Consider the following 18,942-nt stretch of genomic DNA (forward strand, 5'->3'; position numbering starts at 1 on the left):
TTAAACACCATATGATCCATCTGAAGTATACAATCCATGGCTCACAGTATCATCACATAATTGTGCGTATATTATCATTATCAATTTTAGAACATTTTCATTACGCCAGAAAAGAAAAACTCAAATCCTCCCATACCGTTTATCCCCCCATTATTGACCCATAGTACTGATGTGGTACATTTGTTATTGTTGATGAAAGAAGTTTTAAAATATTACTGTTTTAACTGTAGTCCATAATTTGCAATCGGTACATTTTTTGTGTATACTCCTCTATTATTAAATTCTTGTAATAGTGTTGTACATTTGTTCTGGTTCATGAAAATGCTTTTTTTATATTTGTACAGTTAATCACAGACATTGTCCACCACAGGATTCACTGTGTTATATATTCGCATGTTTTAATCTCCACCTTTCCTTCTGGTGACGTGCATGACTCTAAACTTCCCCTTTCCACCGCATTCACACACCATTCAATACTGTTAATTATTCTCAAAATAACATACTACCATCCCCTCTGTCTATTTCCAGACATTTTAGTTCAACCTAATTAAGCATTCCGCATATTTAGCAATCAATCCCCATTCTTTAGCTTCATTCTATACCCTGTTAACCTATATTCTGTCCTCTATTTCTATGCAGTTATATTCTACAATTAGTTCATATCAATGAAATCATACATCTGTCCTTTTGTGTCTGACTTATTTCACTTAACATGACGTCTTAAATGTTCATCCATGTTGTCACATGCCTCAAGGCTTCATTCCTTCCTACTGCTGATAATATTCCATAATATGTATGTACCACAAAATTTTGTTTATTCATTCATCTATTGATGAACAATTGTGTTGTTTCCATCTTTGGCAATTGTGAATAATGTTGCTATGAATATCAGTGTGCAAATGTCTGTTCACATCCTACTTTTAGATCTTCTGGGAATATCCCGAGTAGTGAAATTGCTGGGTCATAAGGTATTTCTGTACTTAGCTTCCTGAGTAACCCCCAAACCATCATACACAGCACCTGAGTAACCCCCAAACCATCATACACAGCATCTGTACCATTTACATTCCCACCAGCAACAAGTAAGTGTTCCAGTTTGTCCATATCTTTTCCCATACATGTAGTTCCTTTTTAGCTATCTGTATTTACTCTTTGGAAAAATGTCTATTCCTATCTTTTGCCCAGTTTTTAAATTAGGTTGTTTATCTTTTTTATTGTTAAGTTATAGGATTTCTCTAAATATTCTGGATATCAAACCCTTATTGGTGATTCGCTTTTCAAATATTTCTCCCATTGAAGTGATTACCTTTTCACCCTTTGACAAGTCCTTTGAAGCACTGAAGTATTTGATTTTGAGGAGTTCCCATTTATCTATTTTTTCTTTCGTTGCTTGTGCTTGATTGTGAAGTCCAAGAAACCACCACATATCACCATATCTTGAAGATTCACATTTTCTTCTAGGAATTTTGTGGTACTGTTTCTTATATTTAGGTCTTTGATCCATTTCGAGTTAATTTTTGTGTAGGGTTTGAGGTCGGGTCTTTTTCATTCTTTCAGATGTGGATATTCAGTTCTCCCAGCACCTTTTGTTGAAGACACAGTTCTGTCCCAGCTGAGTAGATCTGGGAGCCTTCTCAAAAATCATTTAATCATAGATGTGAGGGTCTGTTTTTAAACTCTCAATTCAATTCCATTGATCGATATATCTATTTTTATACCAGTACTGTGCTATTTTAACCATGGCCTCTTACCCTTACAAATAAATTTGATGTTTGGCTTTTCCATTAGTGCAAAATAGGCTGTTGGCATTTTCATTGGGATTGCGCTAAATCTTTTTCATTGGGATTGCACTGAATTTGCTAATCAGTCTGGGTAGAATTGTCATCTTAATGATATTTAGTCTTCCATCCATGAACACAGAATGTTCTTCCATTTATTTAATTTTTGTTTGATTTCTTTTAGCAATATTTTGTTGTTTTCTGTGTACAGGTCCTTTACACCCTTGGTTAAATTTATTCCTTTTAGTTGCTGTTGTAAATAGAATTTTCTTTCTTAATTTCCTCCTCAGATTGCTCATTACTAGTGTGTAGAAACACTGCTGATTTTTGCATGTTGATCCTGCCACTTTGAGGAACTCATTTATTAGATCTAGTAGCTTTGTTGATTTTTTGGAGGACTTTGTAAATATAAGTCCATGTCCTCTGCAAAGAGTGAAAATTTTACTTTTTCCTTTCTGATTTTTTTTCTTGCCTGATTGGTCTAGCTAGAACTTTTTTGTTTTTTTACATGGGCAGGCACTGGGAATAGAACCCGGGTCCTCGGGAATGGCAGGCAAGCACTCTTACCTGCTGAGCCGCCGTGGCCCGCCCTAGCTAGAACTTCTTGTACAATGTTGAATAACATTGCTGCTGATTGGCATCTTGTCTCATTCCCAGTCTTACAGGGAAGACTTTCAGTTTTTCACCTTTGGGTACCATGTTAACTGTGGGTTTTTCACATATGCCCTTTATCATGTTGAGGAATTTTCCTTCTATTTCTATCTTTCAAAGTATTTTCATCAGGAAAGGATGCTGAATTTTGTCAAATGCCTTTCCTATGTTATTTGAGATGATCATTTGTTTTTTTCTCCTTCAGTTTATTAATGTGGTGTATTACATTAATTGGTTTTCTTGTGTTGAACCACCCTTGAATACCTGTGATAAAACCCACTGGATCATGGTGTATAATTCTTTTAATATCCTATTTGATTTATTAGTTTTTTGTTGAGGATTTTTTAAATCTACATTTATTGGAGAAATTGGTCTGTAGTTTTCATTTCTTGTAGTATTTCTGTCCAGTTTTGGTATTAAGGTGGTATTAATTTGGTATTAATTCCATGGTGGCTTCATGGAATGAGTTAGGTAGTGTTCCCTTCTCTTTGGGTATTTGGATGAGTTTCAGCAGGACTGGTATGAAGTTTTCTTGAAATGAATGGTAGAATTCACTTGTGATACCATCTGGTCCTGGAACTTTCTGTCATAAGGTATTTGATGACTGTTTCAATCTTTTTACTTGTGATTGGTTTTCTGAGGTCTTCGCATCCAGAGTAGTCAATGTAGGTTGTCATGAGTTTCTAGGAAATTGTCCGTTTCATCTAAGTTTATTGTTATATAGTTATGATCTTTTTTATTTCTATGGGGTCTTTAGTTAAATCCCCCGTCTCATTTTTTATTTTATTTGCATCATCTCTTTGTCACACTCACTAAGGGTTTATCAGTTTCTGTGATTTTTAAAAGAACTAATTTTGGTTTCATTGATTCTCTATTGTTTTCCTATTCTCAATTTCATTTGTTTCTCCTTTAATCTTTGTTATTTTTTTCCTCCTGCTTGCTTTGGGATTAGTTTGCTGTTCTTTTCTCATTTCTACAGGTGTGTTGTTAGGTATTCAATTTCTACTCTTTCTTCTTTTTTAAATGTAGGTGCTTCAGGCTATAAATTTCTCTTTCAGCACTGCCGTCACTGCATTTCATAAGTTTTGATGAGTTGTGTTCTCATTTTCATTCATCTCGAGGTATTTACTGATTTCCTTTGTAATTTATTCATTGACCCACTGATTGTTAAAAGGTGTGTTGTTTAACTTCTGTATATGTGTGAATTTTCCATTTCTCTGTCCATTATTGATTTCCAGCTTCATTCCAATATGATCAGAGAAAGTGCTTTGTATAATTTCAATGTGCTAAAATTTGTTGAGACCTGTTTTGTGACCCAATATGTATTCTATCTTGGAGCACTTGAGAAAAATGTATATCCTATTTTGGGGTGCAGTGTTATATATATGTCTGTTAGGTCTAATTCATTTATCGTATTTTTCAAGTTCTCTGTTTCCTTATTGATCCTCTTGCTAGATATTCTATTGGTAAGAGTGGTTTTGAAGTTTCCAACAATTATTGTAGAGACCTCTATTTCTCCCTTCAGTTTTGCCAGTTTTTGCCTCATGTATTTTGGGGCATCCTGGTTAGGTGCATAAATATTATTTGTTATTTCTTCTTGGAGGATTATCCCTTTTATTAATGTATAATTTTCTTCTCTGCCTCTTTTCACATTTTTGCATTTAAAGTCTATTTTGTCTGATATTAGTGAAGCTACTCCAACTATTTTTTGGTTACTGTTTGCATGACACTCACTATTATGTTCTCCCCTGTCTAATCCAGTCTATGCATTCCCATGAGATTTTTCTTCTTCAAATATTTTACCATTCATTACTTTGATTAAAAATTTTAAAACAGAAAAAAATTTGGTATTTCTTGATTGCATTAAGAAAAAATAGGAAATTCTTCAAACTTTCAAGGCTCTTTATATGTTGGTACTCTTGTTAGTTGGGATAAGTCTAAGCTACCATTACCAATAGAAACAAAATCAGTCCAACATTCCTAACCAAAGATTGTTGCTGGAACTCTGACCATCAGTCTATTTTCAGTCAACAGGATGGAAGAAAGAGCAAGGACAGGGCACACTAATTCCTTTAAAGGCATGACCAAAAAGATTAGACTTTTCATTTGTTCACACCTATCTGTAAGTTGTATTACCAAACACCCAGCTAAAACTCAGGATTTCTGTTATTAAATAAAGAAGGAAAGAATTGTTATTGGTGTATAACCGGCAGTCTCTGCACAGGCACCTCTGTAGTTTTTTCAGCTTTTTTCTAATTATTTTCCCCATGAACTTTGAATCAATCCAAATTTGTTTACTAATTTTCCCAAGACACACTTTATGCTTTCTGATTATGTCTTTGTTCCTCTTTTTTTCCATCATTCAAATCTTATCCATTCTTTTTACCTTTTTCTTCTCCTTGCTGAATCCTACCAGCTCCTTCTATTTAAAGTCCTCTTGGATCTTATGTCATCATTTTCCTATTATTTTTAATTTGCTATATATATAAAATCTTCCTAACCAAGCTACAGGTGCCTCTCTATTTTATTTATTTATCTTTAAATTTCAGACAGTTTCCGTAGCAGAATCCAAGGAGAGCATTCTTGGTGGTGTACTAAAAGTGCTACTACATAGCATGGCTTGTAACCAAAGTGCAGTTTATCTGCAACACTGTTTTGCTACACAGAGAGCCCTGGTCTCAAAGGTAAGTTATTGTGCACCACCAGTCTTACCAGACTTGTTTCCTTTATTAATATTGTCTAAGATCATTTGATATAGCCTTTGATCTATCCAATAATAGATCAATAATTCCATTGGTTATTTTTAATTAAAATAATAACCTAGGACCTTGAATTTTCTTTGCCTTCTTACTACTGCCTGTCCTTTGGACATTTTTATTTCTTTGTATCACCTTTAACCAGTTTCTGGTTTTAAAACATACTAGTTTTGATATGGATTAGGACCTGAAATTAATAGTTGAACCTAAATTTCTCTTTTTTATCCCCTCCCTTTTTCTGTCTGTTCTTCAATACTTTAATTTTTAAGGAAATCAATGTATTAGTAATTCAGCATGTTGAAATTAATTTATTCTTTGGTGCATAAAAAAGAAGGTACTTCTGTGTGCTCAACTACTTTATATATCTAATTCCAATGTTTCTTGTCTCTGGAAATTTGTATATTCTTAAATCTTGAAGGTACCTACTTCATATTAGTCATCCTATAAGATGGAATGCAGAGCTGTTGATGAAACTCATCCAGAGGAAATAACTTGCATACTATTTTGTGATAATTAAAAACATAATTATTATATATTGCGTACTATACTAAATGTTCCGTACACTTTATCTAATTTAAACCTCACAACACCTCCATGCAGATAATATGATCAGGCCCATTTTATGGATGAGAGGACTTACCCAAAGTCAACTACTAACTAGTTAGTGGCATAATCAATATTTGAACCCAGTTTTTCTGACTCTGTTTTTCACACTGTTAGCCATTAGCTAATATTGTCCATTAACCATTCTAATCTAGGAGCTATATTAACTAATCTCTAGTTCAGAGTATATTAGCATATCTCTGAAAGTTTTACTGCACAAATTCAGTGTTGGTATTGTTTCTTTACAGTTCCCTGAACTCTTATTTGAAGAAGAGACAGAGCAGTGTGCTGATTTATGCCTCCGACTTCTCCGACACTGTAGTAGTAGTATCAGTACAATACGGTCACATGCTAGTGCCTCTCTTTATCTACTAATGAGACAAAACTTTGAGATTGGAAATGTAAGTATTTCATCATGAACATGATTCTCTGAATTTATAATGAAATAGAACTTCTGCAGCTATTTTTTAAATACTTTACTTTTGTGGTCTGGGAGTTTTTTGTATATTTTTGGCCTAATCTTAGGCTATCTTTCTGTCTTATGCTAGGAATAACTTTAAAAGCTCTAAATCTCCAATTTTGCTTCCTGTGCTAAAAATAACATATAGTAGTGTAGACTTAGGATATAATTGTGCTTTGAACTATTTTAAATTTAATTATTATCCCTAAGTAAAAGAAATAAAGCTGTAAATGTCTTGGTTCAATACCATTTTGTGATCATATGTCACAGTCTTTTTTTTTATATAAATATTTTTATTTTATAAAAGAATATTCAGCAGATATGTTACAGTCATGCTGTTTTCATGACATAAAGTTAGCACTAACGAGTTTTCCTTGGTCATCATTTAATCAAAGTTTATGTTATTGTAACATTAATATGCCCTGCACATAACCAATTTCAAAATTAAGTATTTAGACTTTCCTTATTAAAATCAAATTAAACAATATCTGTTATGTCACAATCTTTGAAGAGTTCTATTTTTAATTTGTTTTTTATTTGCATATGTTTTCCTAACTTTTTGAGTCAGATGTTTAGTTAATTTATTTTTATTTGTGTAGATATTTATGGATTTTCTTTGAGCATAGCTTTTGGTATCTTATGGGTTCCAATATATAGTATTTTCAGAATTCTTATAATTTCAATATGTATTTTATCGTTAACACAAGAGTTGACAGCCTTTTTGTTTTAGAGTTTCTATATTAATGTTTAGTGTTATTGCATTGTGGTAATACGGTATATATACTATTTTTTCTTTTGTTGTTTGTGTGTGTTTGTTTATGAGCACTTGAGTTGACTACTTCAATTTTGTCCTCAAAACTATGGGGAAGGGTGCATGAGTGGTTCAGTGGTAGAATGCTTGCCTTCTATGAAGGAGACCTGGGTTCGATTCCTGGACCATGTATCCCAAAAACAAACAATCACAAAGCTATGAGGAGTTGTTGAAGTATTTTAAGGAAAGGAGTGATTTGTTCATGTTTCCATTTTATAAACATTTCTCTGATGTTTATGTGGGAATTAGAGTTGGGGTGTATTCTAGTTTGCTAGCTGGGATGCAGTACATCAGAAACAGAACGGCTTTCAAAAGGGGGATTTTATTAAGTTTCAAGTTTATAGTTCTAGGGCTGTGAAAATGCCCCAATTAAAGCACGTCTATAAAAATGTCCAAATCAAGAATAGGGTGGCTTCACTCAAGAAAGGCTGATGAAATTCAGGGTTTCTCTCTCAACTGGAAAGTTCAGGGTTTTCCTCTCTCAAAGCCATGGACGTTGCACATGGCATAGCAATATTTGGTAGCTTTCTCTCCAGGCTTCCTGTTTCATGAAACTCCTCCAGGGGTGTATTCCTTCTTCATCTCCAAAGGTCTCTAGCTGCACGGTCTCTCATGGTTCTCGTTGCTTTCTTGAAAATGCTTCCTCTTTTAAAGGGCTCCAGTAAACTAATCAAGGCCCCCCTGAAATGGGTGGAGTCACTTCTCCCTCTAATCAAAGGTTAATGCTCACAACTGGGTGTGTCACAGCTCTGTGGAGATAATCTAATCAAGTCTCCAGCATATATTGCTGAATAAGGGTTAAAAGAAGCAGCTACCACCATGAGATGGATCGAGATTAAAATATGACCTTTCTAGGGTACATAATCTCTTCAAACCAGCACAGTGGGTAAGAGAAAAGGCAGAAAAATAGATTAGGAAATAATAACAATAATCCATATAAGAAATGATAAGAAACTAAAGCAGTGGCATTGGGAATAGAAAAAGAGCAGACTGGAACAGATTAAGGGATTTTATAGATTAAATTTATGGTATGAATAATGAGAGGGAGAACAAGTAGGGAATGACTTCTAAATTTTTGCCCTGGATGACAACATGGATAATGCTACTACATTTATTTAGCTAATCAGTGGGAAGAGAAGGTATTCAATTTGAGACATTTAGATAGTACTATCTAGTAAAATATAACAATCTGGAAGTCAAATTGTAAACAAGGCAACATAGGACATCCCCTGGAAAAGTCTTCCCTCAGAAACAACTAATAAAAAGACACTCCCACTTGCTTGGAACTCTGCAGGAAGATAGAGACTGGAGAAGGATTCTGAACACTGAATCGAAAAAAATGAAAGATAAACACACACACACACACACACACACAGAAAAAAGGTAGGTGATTGTGGCCCAGACCATTCCGTCTAAATCCGACCACGTTGCTCACCCCTATGCAGCTTAGGTTGCACAACTCAGTGACACTCTGCCATGTTTTCAGACCATATAATTACTTACATAGATATAACCCCATACATATCCAGACACCGGTACCCAGGGTAGAACTCTGGTGGCTGGTGAGCAAGTATATACAAAAGGGCCCCCAGGAGCTAAAAGATACCCCAGCAAAACTGTTGACAAAAGTTGCACACACTAAACCCAATTTCTGTTGCTGGATGACGTAAATGAAAAATAAACGGACCTTCTTGAACATTGAGCTACACTATCACAGAAGTAACCAGAAGCAGAAAAGACTCACAGAAATAAAGGGTGGAAATTGAACTCCTGGAAGTCAGCATGGGCCCCAGAACTGAAAGGAGTAATGCAAAAGGGACCCTGAGTGAGGGAGAGAACTTAAGCAAATCATAGGAACTGGGAGAAAGCTCTGCCCAAAAACAAACATTACGAATAAGGATTTACAGAGTAGAAGGAAGGAAAGGAAACTTTCTCCTGGAGGTGAAACTGTTTCACATCAAGGGAAGTTTTAAAAGTTGTACTGCATATCCAGATCAAGAATCAAGTGCAGAAGACCTGAGGAAATCTAAACAGTTAATCAGAGGCTATTCTAAATGTCCAATATAAGTTTTATCAAATATCACAGAAGAACCTTAACTCATCCACAAAAAAACCTTATGCAAAAGGGAAAAACTGACCCTCAGAGTTAGCACATCAGAATAACCAGATGCCCTGATATCAGCAAAATATTACAAACCATGTCAAGAAGCAAGAAGATATGTCTGAATTGAGGGAACAAATTAAAACTTCAGTAAAGATACAAGACTTTGGAACAACTAATCAAAGAAGTTCAAACAAATCTCCTAAATCAATCCAAAGGAAATGATAGAAATAAACTAGTGATGAATATAGAGCTAAAGGATATTAGTAAGACAAATGTGTAGCAAAAATGAAGAATTGGAAAGTTAAAAATGAAAATAACAAAGATCAGCACCCAAAAATCAGTAGTGTTTCTGTATACTACTAATGAGTATTCTGAGGAGGAAATCAAGAAAAAAATTCTGTTTACAATAGCAACCAGAAGGATGAAATGTTTAGGAATTAATTTAGCTAAGGACAAAAAAGACATACACAGAAAACTATAAGAAATTGCTCAAAGAACTCATGGAAGACCTAAATAAATGGAAGGGCATACTATGTTCATGGATTAGAAGACTAAATATAGTTAGATGTCAAATCTACCCAAATTGATACATAGATTCAATGCAAAACCAATTAAAATCCCAACAACTTGCTTTGCTGAAATAGGAAAAACAATAACCAAATTTATTTGAATGAGTAGTTTGCCCAAAATAGCAAAAAATATCTAGAGAAAGAAAAATGAAGTGGGAGGTCTCACACTACCTGACTTTAAAGCATATTACAAAGCTATAGTGATCAAAACAGCATGGTATTGGCATAAAGATGGATATACTGACCAATGGCATCAAGCTGAATGTTAAAAAAATATAGAACCTCTAATCTACAGACAGTTGATCTTTGATAAAGTTGATCTCCAGACAATCCAACCCAACTGGGACAGAGCAGCCTCTTCATAAATAGTGTTTGGAGAACTGGATAGCTATATGCAAAAGAAGGAAAGAGGTCCCATATCTAACACCCTATAGAAAAATTAACTCAAAATGGATCAAAGACCTAAACATTATAACTAAGACTATAAAACTTTTAGGAGAAAATGAAGAAAAATATTTTATAAATCTCGTGATAGGCCTTAGGTTTCTTAGACCTTAAAGACCCAAAGTGCGAGCAGTGAAAAAGGAAAATAAATAACTGGAAGCTCCTCAAGATTAAACACTTTTGTGTATCAAAGAACTTTGTCAGAAAATTAAAGGCAGCCTATGCAATTGGAGACAAAATTTGGCAACCATATATCAGATAAGGGTTTAATATCCAGAATATATAAAGAGATTCTTGAGCTCAACAACAAAAAGATAAACAACCTAATTTAAAAGTGAAGAAAAGACATGGACAGGCACTTTTCAGAAGAAGTACAAATGGCTAAAAGGCATATGAAAAGATGCTCAACTTCACTGGCTTTTAGGGAAATGCAAATCAAAACAATGAGATATTTCACACCCATCAGAATGGTCATTATCAAAAAAAACTGAAAACGACAAGTGCAGAGAGGATATGAAGAAAGAGGCACACTTATTCACTGTTGGTGGAAATGTACACTGGTACAACTATTATAGAAGGCAATTTGGCTGTTCCTCAGGAAGCTAAGTATAGAATTGCCATATGATCTGGCAATGCCATTGCTAGGTATCTACTCAGAGGACATGAGGGCAAGGATACAAACAGACATTTTCACAATGATGTTTATAGCAGCATTATCTATGATTGCCAAGAGATGGAAACAGCCCAAATACCCATCACTGGACAAGTGGCTAAACAAACTGTGAAATACATATAAGACAGAATAAAGTCATGAAGCATGTAACAACATGGATGAACTGATAGGACATTATGCTGAGTGAAACTTCGCCAGAAACAAAAGGGTAAATACTATATGGTCCCACTAATATGAATTAACATTAACTAGTAAATTTTGAGAGTTAAAGTTAAGAACACAGATTATCAGGTGATGGAAAAGAGGGTAGAGATTGGGCATTTGATGCTGAAGGAGTACAGAATGTTCAACAGTACTGATTGTAAACATCCGGAAATGGATTGCACAATATTATCTGATGGTAGCCCAATAATATAAGTACACTGAATGGAACTGAGTATGTGTATGGCTGAAGGAGGAAGACTGGGGACTTGTATGACACCAGAAGGAAACATAGAGAATAAAGACTGAGATGGTATAACTTAGCAATGCCTAGAGTGGGCAATAATGGTGATTAGAAATACAAATATAAGAATGTTTTTGCAAGAGGGAGAACAAATGAAGGTCACATTGCAAGGTGTTGAAAATAGGATAGTATACAGGAAAAAATACAATCAATACAAACTAGAATCTGTGATTAACAGTAACATTTTACTGTACTTCCATTAAATGTAACAAAGGCAATATGCCAAAGCTACATGTCAGTAAGCAGAGATATGGGGGAGGGGTGTGAGATTGTTTGGGGAGGAAAAGGAAATATCCTCATATAGATTGTGGTTATGAAGGCATGGCTTTGTGATTATACTGGGAACCATTGATTTTCTACTTAGATTGGATTGTATGATGTATAAATAAAACGGTTTAATAATGAACAGCGAGAAACAAGGGTCAAACAACTGAGGAATGGAAGAGGAAACTTTGGTGTAATACATACAATAGACTACTGGGGGGCTGCAGGAAGGAATGAAGTTGTGAGGCATGCAACTAGGTGAATGATCCTTGAGGACAGAATGTAGAATGAAATGTCAGAAACCAAAATACAAATATTATCATGCCTTACGCATATGGACTAAGTATTATATGCAAACTCAGAGAATTGAAGTTGAGAGCATGTGTTACCAGGTTAAGACCTTTTGTAAATGGTCCTAGATTGTAAACTCTTAGAGCAGTCACATCTATTCTAGAACTGTTATTTCTAAATTCTGAGGTGCTGAACTGTTTGTGTGTAATCTGGTTGGTCCCTGGAACTTTGGGTATTTATGTGACACCTGAGACTTGAGTTAGAGCACTGAAGCTATGAAAGTCAACATTACCCCATACAGCAACTGTTGAAAAAGTGATCAGACTTCAACTGGAAATATGAATAAAGCTGATCTGGATAGAACTAGCATTAATCAGAATACAGGATAAAGGATAATATCGTCTGTATTTTAAATTTTCAGTCCCCGTGTGAGACCAAAAGAAGATATGGTTATTTCATACAAAATTTCTATTTTTGGTAGCACACTATCTAATTTAACTTGTATGGTCAGTTTATCCAAGCACCATAATTATATAGACTCTTGAATAGGGCATGAGATCTTGTTGGTTTGAATAGGTTAGTGTGATGCTCTGATACATCCCAAAATAATTTGGGCAGAGAATATAAAAGTATTTGCAAAGTCTTCTTGAGGGATTGGGGAAAAAGGAGGAAATATTAAACTTCCCCACCTGGGGAAATTCCTGATATTCTTGCAAACTTTGGGGACAAACAGTTTAATATTCTGAGCCCTCAATCTTGGGGCTTACCCCTATGAAAGGTATTCGTGCAAAGGAGAAACTAAGCCTACTTATAATTATACCTAAGAATCACTCCCAGAGAACTTTTGTGGTTCAGATGTGGCCTCTCTTGAAGTAGTGAAAGCTCTGATCACTCAAAAAAGTACCTGAGCCTCTGAGAAGTGGACAAAACTTTATTGCTGGCAGGCCCAGAGGACTCTCTGTCCAAAGTCTGAGCCCCGAATATTCTGTTTCTAGAGTATGTAGGCTAGTAAGCAAGGTGGGAGTCACTATGGGAATGAGCAGTAAACACTGGAAAGGTATGGAATTTCTTTAGTCTGAGATGTAACATGTGCAGAGAACCCCTGTTCTGCGGACATGACCCAAGGCAGGGTCTGCGGATGTGGCCAAGGACGGACAGATGCCGCAAACGTTTTGTTTTACTCCCTGCTTTTTACATATTTTAGAAGTACATAATTTCATACATAAATTCATAAGGTGATACGCACAAATACACATAAATTCATAAAGTTATACGACAATAATACTGAGGTGATACACATGAATTCATAAAATTATACAATAATACTGAGGCTAAATTTGTAAACTGCCTCATTCCCCTCTTTGGATGATATTATTCATCACATTTTATTTTATAAGCCAGCACCATTTTCATTTATAGAGACTAGCTCATGTCCATGATAATTTGTGGGGCTCAGGTTCCTGAGATGAAGAAGGTGGGAGGCAGTTTTTCTGTCTATTGTGGCTTCTGTTGTTTGATTTACACTTCTAAATAAGCAAGGGACTAGGCAAGGTAAAATAAGTATAGCATTTACAACTCTTATTATCATTGTCGCAATTTTGAACCACGGTCTGAAAAACAATGAGTCATGCCATGAGGTCCAAGAGCTATCCACTCCTGAATTTATAGCTAATTCTTCAGAGAGGGCCATGGGTCCTTTCAGGGCCCTTGTGACTGACCCATTTGGGGCCCTGTTGTTGGGGATGGAGGTACAGCAACTTCCACCTGGCATTACACAGATCCCTCCTTTTTCTGCCAACATCATGTCTAGTACCAGCCTGTTTTCCCAGGCTACCTTGCTGATAGCAGCTAACTGCTCAGGCAGACCTCTAACAGCATCTTTAGTATAATTTATGAACTTTTACTGATTGTAATAAATTTAATTAACACAGTCTAATTTTTATTTACCATTACCCACCAAAATAAGAAAGACTCAAACCCAGCGGCTATTTAGTTGTGAGCCTTATTTTGGTCAGAAACTCCTCTCGGGACTCTGATTGCATCTCTGTACATACTAGAGTCAAAGGAGCCCTCCAGGACTTCCCACTTTTCTGTAGACCCGGGTGCCAGTCTGTGTTCTTGAGTTTGGTTTAGGTATGCGACTCTAAATGGCATGGCAAACTGCACTAAGGTACAGGTCCCCTCCCAGTCCAGCAGAGTTTGTTTTAAAATGTTTCCTCCGCATGACCACCAAAGGTCTGCCCTGAGCACTGTCAGGTTACAGTATTTTGGATCCCCAGTGACATTCCAGGTCTGGGGAAAGTTACCTGAGGTCCCTTTTTGTTTTGTTTACACATCATGAAATACACACTGTGTGATTCCAGTAGCCTCCTTGGGCCAGTGGAATTCCTTTTCTTTCAAACTTTTTGGCTGGAGGAAATAGTGTGGCCATGGCACTGCAGTTGTTCCCTGTGGAGTTTAGGAAGAGGGAAACCACACACTTAAATTCTGCCTCATGCTTATCAAGTCTTAAAGGAAAAGGGACTACCAGGGCGCCAGGATGGCCAATAGTACAGGCATAACAATAGCTTTTTCCCCAAACTGTACACAGTGTATATCACCCATTCCCACCAGGCATTGGTTTCACTATATCCTGTTATTACTGTCAAACTTTCTTTTGCATCTTTGATTGTCACAATACAAAATGTTACTGCTGGGAGATTTGGAATCAGGTGGGGTGGTGGACTTGAGGCATTTTCCTGAGGCTCAGCCTGGGTTGGTGGGCTTAAGGCATTTGCCTGTGATTCGAACTGAATGGGTCTAGGAGGGAGAACGGATGGAGCTACTAGATCTCAAAAGCGACTGGTTGGGTCTCTGCCAGTAATGTCTGCCCAGATTCCAAAAGTGCAGTTATGCTTTTTGTGTTCTGGCCTTGGCAAGACAATAATGAGGGGATTGCATTGGTTTATGTGGCATTCACCATTCACATGCCCTTTAGAAAATTTGAGAGATCTTAGTGAGTAAAAATTTTCCCTTGTATCTGGCTCATCATCCCCACCAGTCCACACATCACACTGTCCTGTTTTTCCATTATTCCCCCAAGGGGCAGTCCACCCTCTAAATTGTGAGGTCCTTCAGACCATGTACTAGGAGCCACAAGGGTAGGGTACCCACGTTTCCACAGCATATCCCTGTGACTCAGGACACAGATATTTCTGATGAGCTCAACACTCGCTGATTACCCAGATTTCCACAAGAAATTCCCTTGAGTGCACAGAAGTCTGCTGAATGACCTGAGAGTTGCTCCCCTCAGGGACAGTGATGGCAGTAAGGGCAGCAGTTGCTTGACAGAGAGTGCCCAGGAGGCAAAAGAAGAGTATCATTTTAGAGGTATTTTCAGTCTGAATTACCTGGATATAAAGAGTCCCACCAAATTAAAGTTAGTTCTTGGGAAAAATTCCAGGTGACCAACTTCTAGGAGGGCTAATACTGCTAAGTGAAAAACAAACACAAAGAATAAGAGAAAGACAATTAGTCCACAGACCCAGCAGGCTGGGATATCCATGCATCTATTCCTCAATCTCCTTCTGTGTGTAGATCATTCAGCTTCTGGGGTGACTGAAGCAAGGCTCAAAGATCTTCTCAGGCTCCGGCGCTGGCCCTGCATAGACCAGTTTCTGAAGCAGTGGGGCCTGGGCAGGTGGTTTTCTAATGCAAAGTCAGACGCAGTGGGTTCTCTGGGTCAATTTGGCACTTCCAAAACAAAATTAAGCCATTTCCAGGCTTTAGCCTGGAGTGGTAGATCCAGGGGGCTATCTCGGCAACCTTAACAGCTGTAGGAGTAGAAAGGGGGACCATATAAGGCCCTAACCAAGAAGGCCCTAAAAAGATTTTTCCAATCTTTTACCCTGACTAGTGATCCCAGGGTAAAGGAGTGCGCAGAGGGTGTTCATTGTAGTGGGAATCTTTCATTTACCCAGTTGTGCAACTGAGACAGAGTGGAACTTAGGCCCTGGAGCTGCCTTGATTTGATATAGGACATGAAGGGTTAATTGTTGGCCAAAAGTTAACTTCTCAGCATCATGGGTTAGAATGGCAGCCACAGCAATGGCTCACAGACCAGGAGGCCATCCTTTGGCCACCGAGTCTATCTGTTTCTATAAGTAAGCTACCGGACGATCTCAGGAGCCTAGTTCTGAACGAGGACCCCTACATTCATGAACGACAGGATGAAAGGTTTGTCAGTGTCTGGGAGACCCAAGGCTGGAGCTTGGGTGAGTTCCTTTTTTAAAGTTTCAAAGGCCCTTTGTGGTTCACTCCCCAGGGCAGAGGCAAATTTTCAGCTCTAGCCTCATACAAGGGCCTAGCAACTGCAGTGAAGTTAGAGACCCAGATATGCCAGAACCCTGCAGCTCTTAGTAATTCTCGCAGAGATGTGGGGGTAAGAATTTGACAGACGGCTTGCTCTCTTTCAAACCCCTGGGTGCTGAGTGCCTTGAGCAATGTGAAATCTGAGGAATTTCACCTGTTTCTTGCAAATCTGGGTCTTTTTTTTAAGAGACCTTATAGCCTTTTTGTTTTAAGTGGGTCAGGTGTGCTTTGATACCTTCTAGACAGTCTTGTGAGGTGGTGCTGGCTAAGAGTAGATCATTCACATATTGGAGTAAAACACTATTTATATTTTTTATCATGGAATTCCTGCAAGTCCTTTCCTAGGGTCTGGCTAAATATAGTGGGAGGCAGGCTCATCCAGGTGAATTGTTTTTTTCCAGTGCGTGGATGTTCTCATTCAAAGGCAAAAAAGGGTTGGCTGAGTGGTGTCAGATGAGCACAGAAGAAAGCATCTTTTAGGCCAAGGCAGGAGAAAAATGATGCTGTTGCAGGAATTAGGCTCAATAGAGTATACAAGTTTGGTACTACAGGATGTAGTGTAACAGTGACTTTGTTGATGGCCCCCAAATCTTGAACAGGGCAGTAATCATTGGTCAAGTTTCCATACCGGTAGCAGAGGAGTGTTCCTCAGGGACTGGCACTCCTGGAGTATACTGTGAACAAGCAGCCAGTCAATGTGTGCCTGAATTCCTACCTGTGTTACCCGGGGGACTGGATATTGTTTAAGACACACTGGGATGACTCCCGGATGGAGTTCCATGAGGACCAGAGGGGCATTTTCCGCTAACCCCAGTGGACTGTTTTCTGCCCAAACATGAGGATCAACTCCTGGCATTTGTGGATGGTTAGGCTGGTTTTGGTTTTCTTTGATGAGAAAGAGGCACCACTCTTCTATCTGGAGGGCTGTCAGGGTCACCGTGATTTTTCTTTCTGAGTTTTTTAGTGTGAGGAAGCATTCTCCTTCTGCACAGAAACTTATCTGGGCCTGGAGCTTTGTCAGGAAATCTCAGCCCAGAAGGGCAGTTAGGAAGGTAAAGAAATTGATGAGAAACTTCACAAAATCCAGTAGACCCAGTTGGGTTAAAAAGGGATGTTGAGCCGAGACGCCAGTAGCCCCAATAATGGTGGTTTACCTTTTAGTTTTAGGTCCAATTTGCTGCATGATAACAGAATGTCTTGCTCCTATGTCTACCATAAAGTCCGTTTTTCGGCCCTCTACTGTCATCGTGACCATGGGCTCCCCAGGGCCAAGTATGAAGGGGCCTGGTCTCTCAGTCCGAACTGTCTTCAAGGCCTGCTAGGCCTACAAAATTAGTAGCTATGGGCTTCTCATAACTAGTGGGGTGCTTTCTTCCCATTTTCTGTTTTCTTGTTGGGGCATTCTGCTTTTCAGTGGAGCTGCTCTCCTCCATTTTCCAGGCAACCCCCCATAAGTGGGTGTTTTATTTTCTAGCTCTGGATGCTTGAAGGTTCCAGGTTTTGAGACTGGGGGCTTACTGGTGCCCTGGATAAATGCTAAAACAAGGCAGTCTGCTTTTCTCTGTGCCTCTTGGTCTTGGTTCATGTAGTCTTTTGTAGCCACTTCAAGGAGCTGGGATATATTCATTCCAGAAAACCCTTCTAATTTCTGCAGCTTTCTTCGGATAGGACCTTGGGCTTGCCCGACAAATGCAGAGTTGACAAGTTTTTGGTTTTCTGGTGCCTCAGGGTTAAAAGGGAGTATACAGTCTAAAGGCTTCATAGAGACACTCATGGAACTGGCTAGGGGCTTCATCTGGCTTTTGCAGGACTGCAGCAATTTTTGACACATTTATTGTTTTTCTGGCCCCCTTTTTCATGCCTTGAATGAGTGCATCTTGGTAGAAATACAAACTGTTCCTGTCAGCTTCGGTATTCAGGTCCCACCACAGGTCAGCATCTGGGAAGGAGATTTGAGTGTATTAGGATGCATTCATTACCCCTGCAGGAGCATTTTCTTCTAACCACTTTAGGGCAGCTTGTGAAATTAGTCTGCGCTCTTCTGTGTTGAAGACGGTGATGCAGAGCTGACAGCAATCAACTGGAGCAGTTTGATCATAGCCTGGGGCTTCTCAGTATAGGAAGGAGTATGGTTTTTCCAGTTTATGAGGTCAGAAATTGAAAAAGGCTGGTAGATGAACATGTGCTGGCCTCCCTGCAAGTCATAGTAAAACAGTGCCTGGGTTTCCTGCAGGGGTAGCTGTAAAGCCCCTGGGGCACCACAGGAGCAAAGGTTCCAGGTTTGTGGGATCTCTGGAGAGAGTTTGGGTGAACTGGGACCCGGTGAGATGGGAAACGGCTGTGGCGAACTGACTGGGGTCCCTGATGAGGTGGAGTTCTCAGTAGAGGGCGTGGGGTAGCTGACGGTGCCTCTGGAACCAAAGCCAGTGCTTGTGGTGGCAGTCGGGGGGCTGGAGCTGAGTTGAGTAAGGTGGAGGCAATGGATTTTCTTCTGCAGCTGGGAGGACTGGAGGTTTTTCCGGGGTTGAAGACTTAGGAAGTTAGGGGTAAAGAGTCTCTGTCAGCAGCGGGGAGGGTGCTGAGGCTCCGATGATCACGTCCTGATGTGCACAGTCACTGAAAGCTTCTGTGGGCAGCAGGGAGGGAGCCGAAGCTCAGGCATCTGCGTTGGGACACACGCAGT

At 38.4% G+C, this 18,942-nt stretch overlaps 1 protein-coding gene across 6 annotated transcripts in view; it reads left to right on the plus strand.

The window, feature by feature from the left end:
* Positions 1-18,942, plus strand: part of DOCK7 (dedicator of cytokinesis 7) — a 444,028-nt gene that overhangs the window by 320,079 nt on the left and 105,007 nt on the right. For all 6 annotated transcript variants that reach the window (XM_077149435.1, XM_077149436.1, XM_077149437.1 and 3 more), the window contains 2 exons: positions 4,979-5,113; positions 6,037-6,189. In XM_077149435.1, coding sequence (XP_077005550.1) covers positions 4,979-5,113; positions 6,037-6,189 — 288 coding nt within the window. The remainder of the gene's footprint in view (positions 1-4,978; positions 5,114-6,036; positions 6,190-18,942) is intronic.

This window comes from Tamandua tetradactyla, chromosome 2 (assembly GCF_023851605.1).
Source record: "Tamandua tetradactyla isolate mTamTet1 chromosome 2, mTamTet1.pri, whole genome shotgun sequence".
In the NCBI taxonomy this organism is placed as follows: domain Eukaryota; kingdom Metazoa; phylum Chordata; class Mammalia; order Pilosa; family Myrmecophagidae; genus Tamandua; species Tamandua tetradactyla.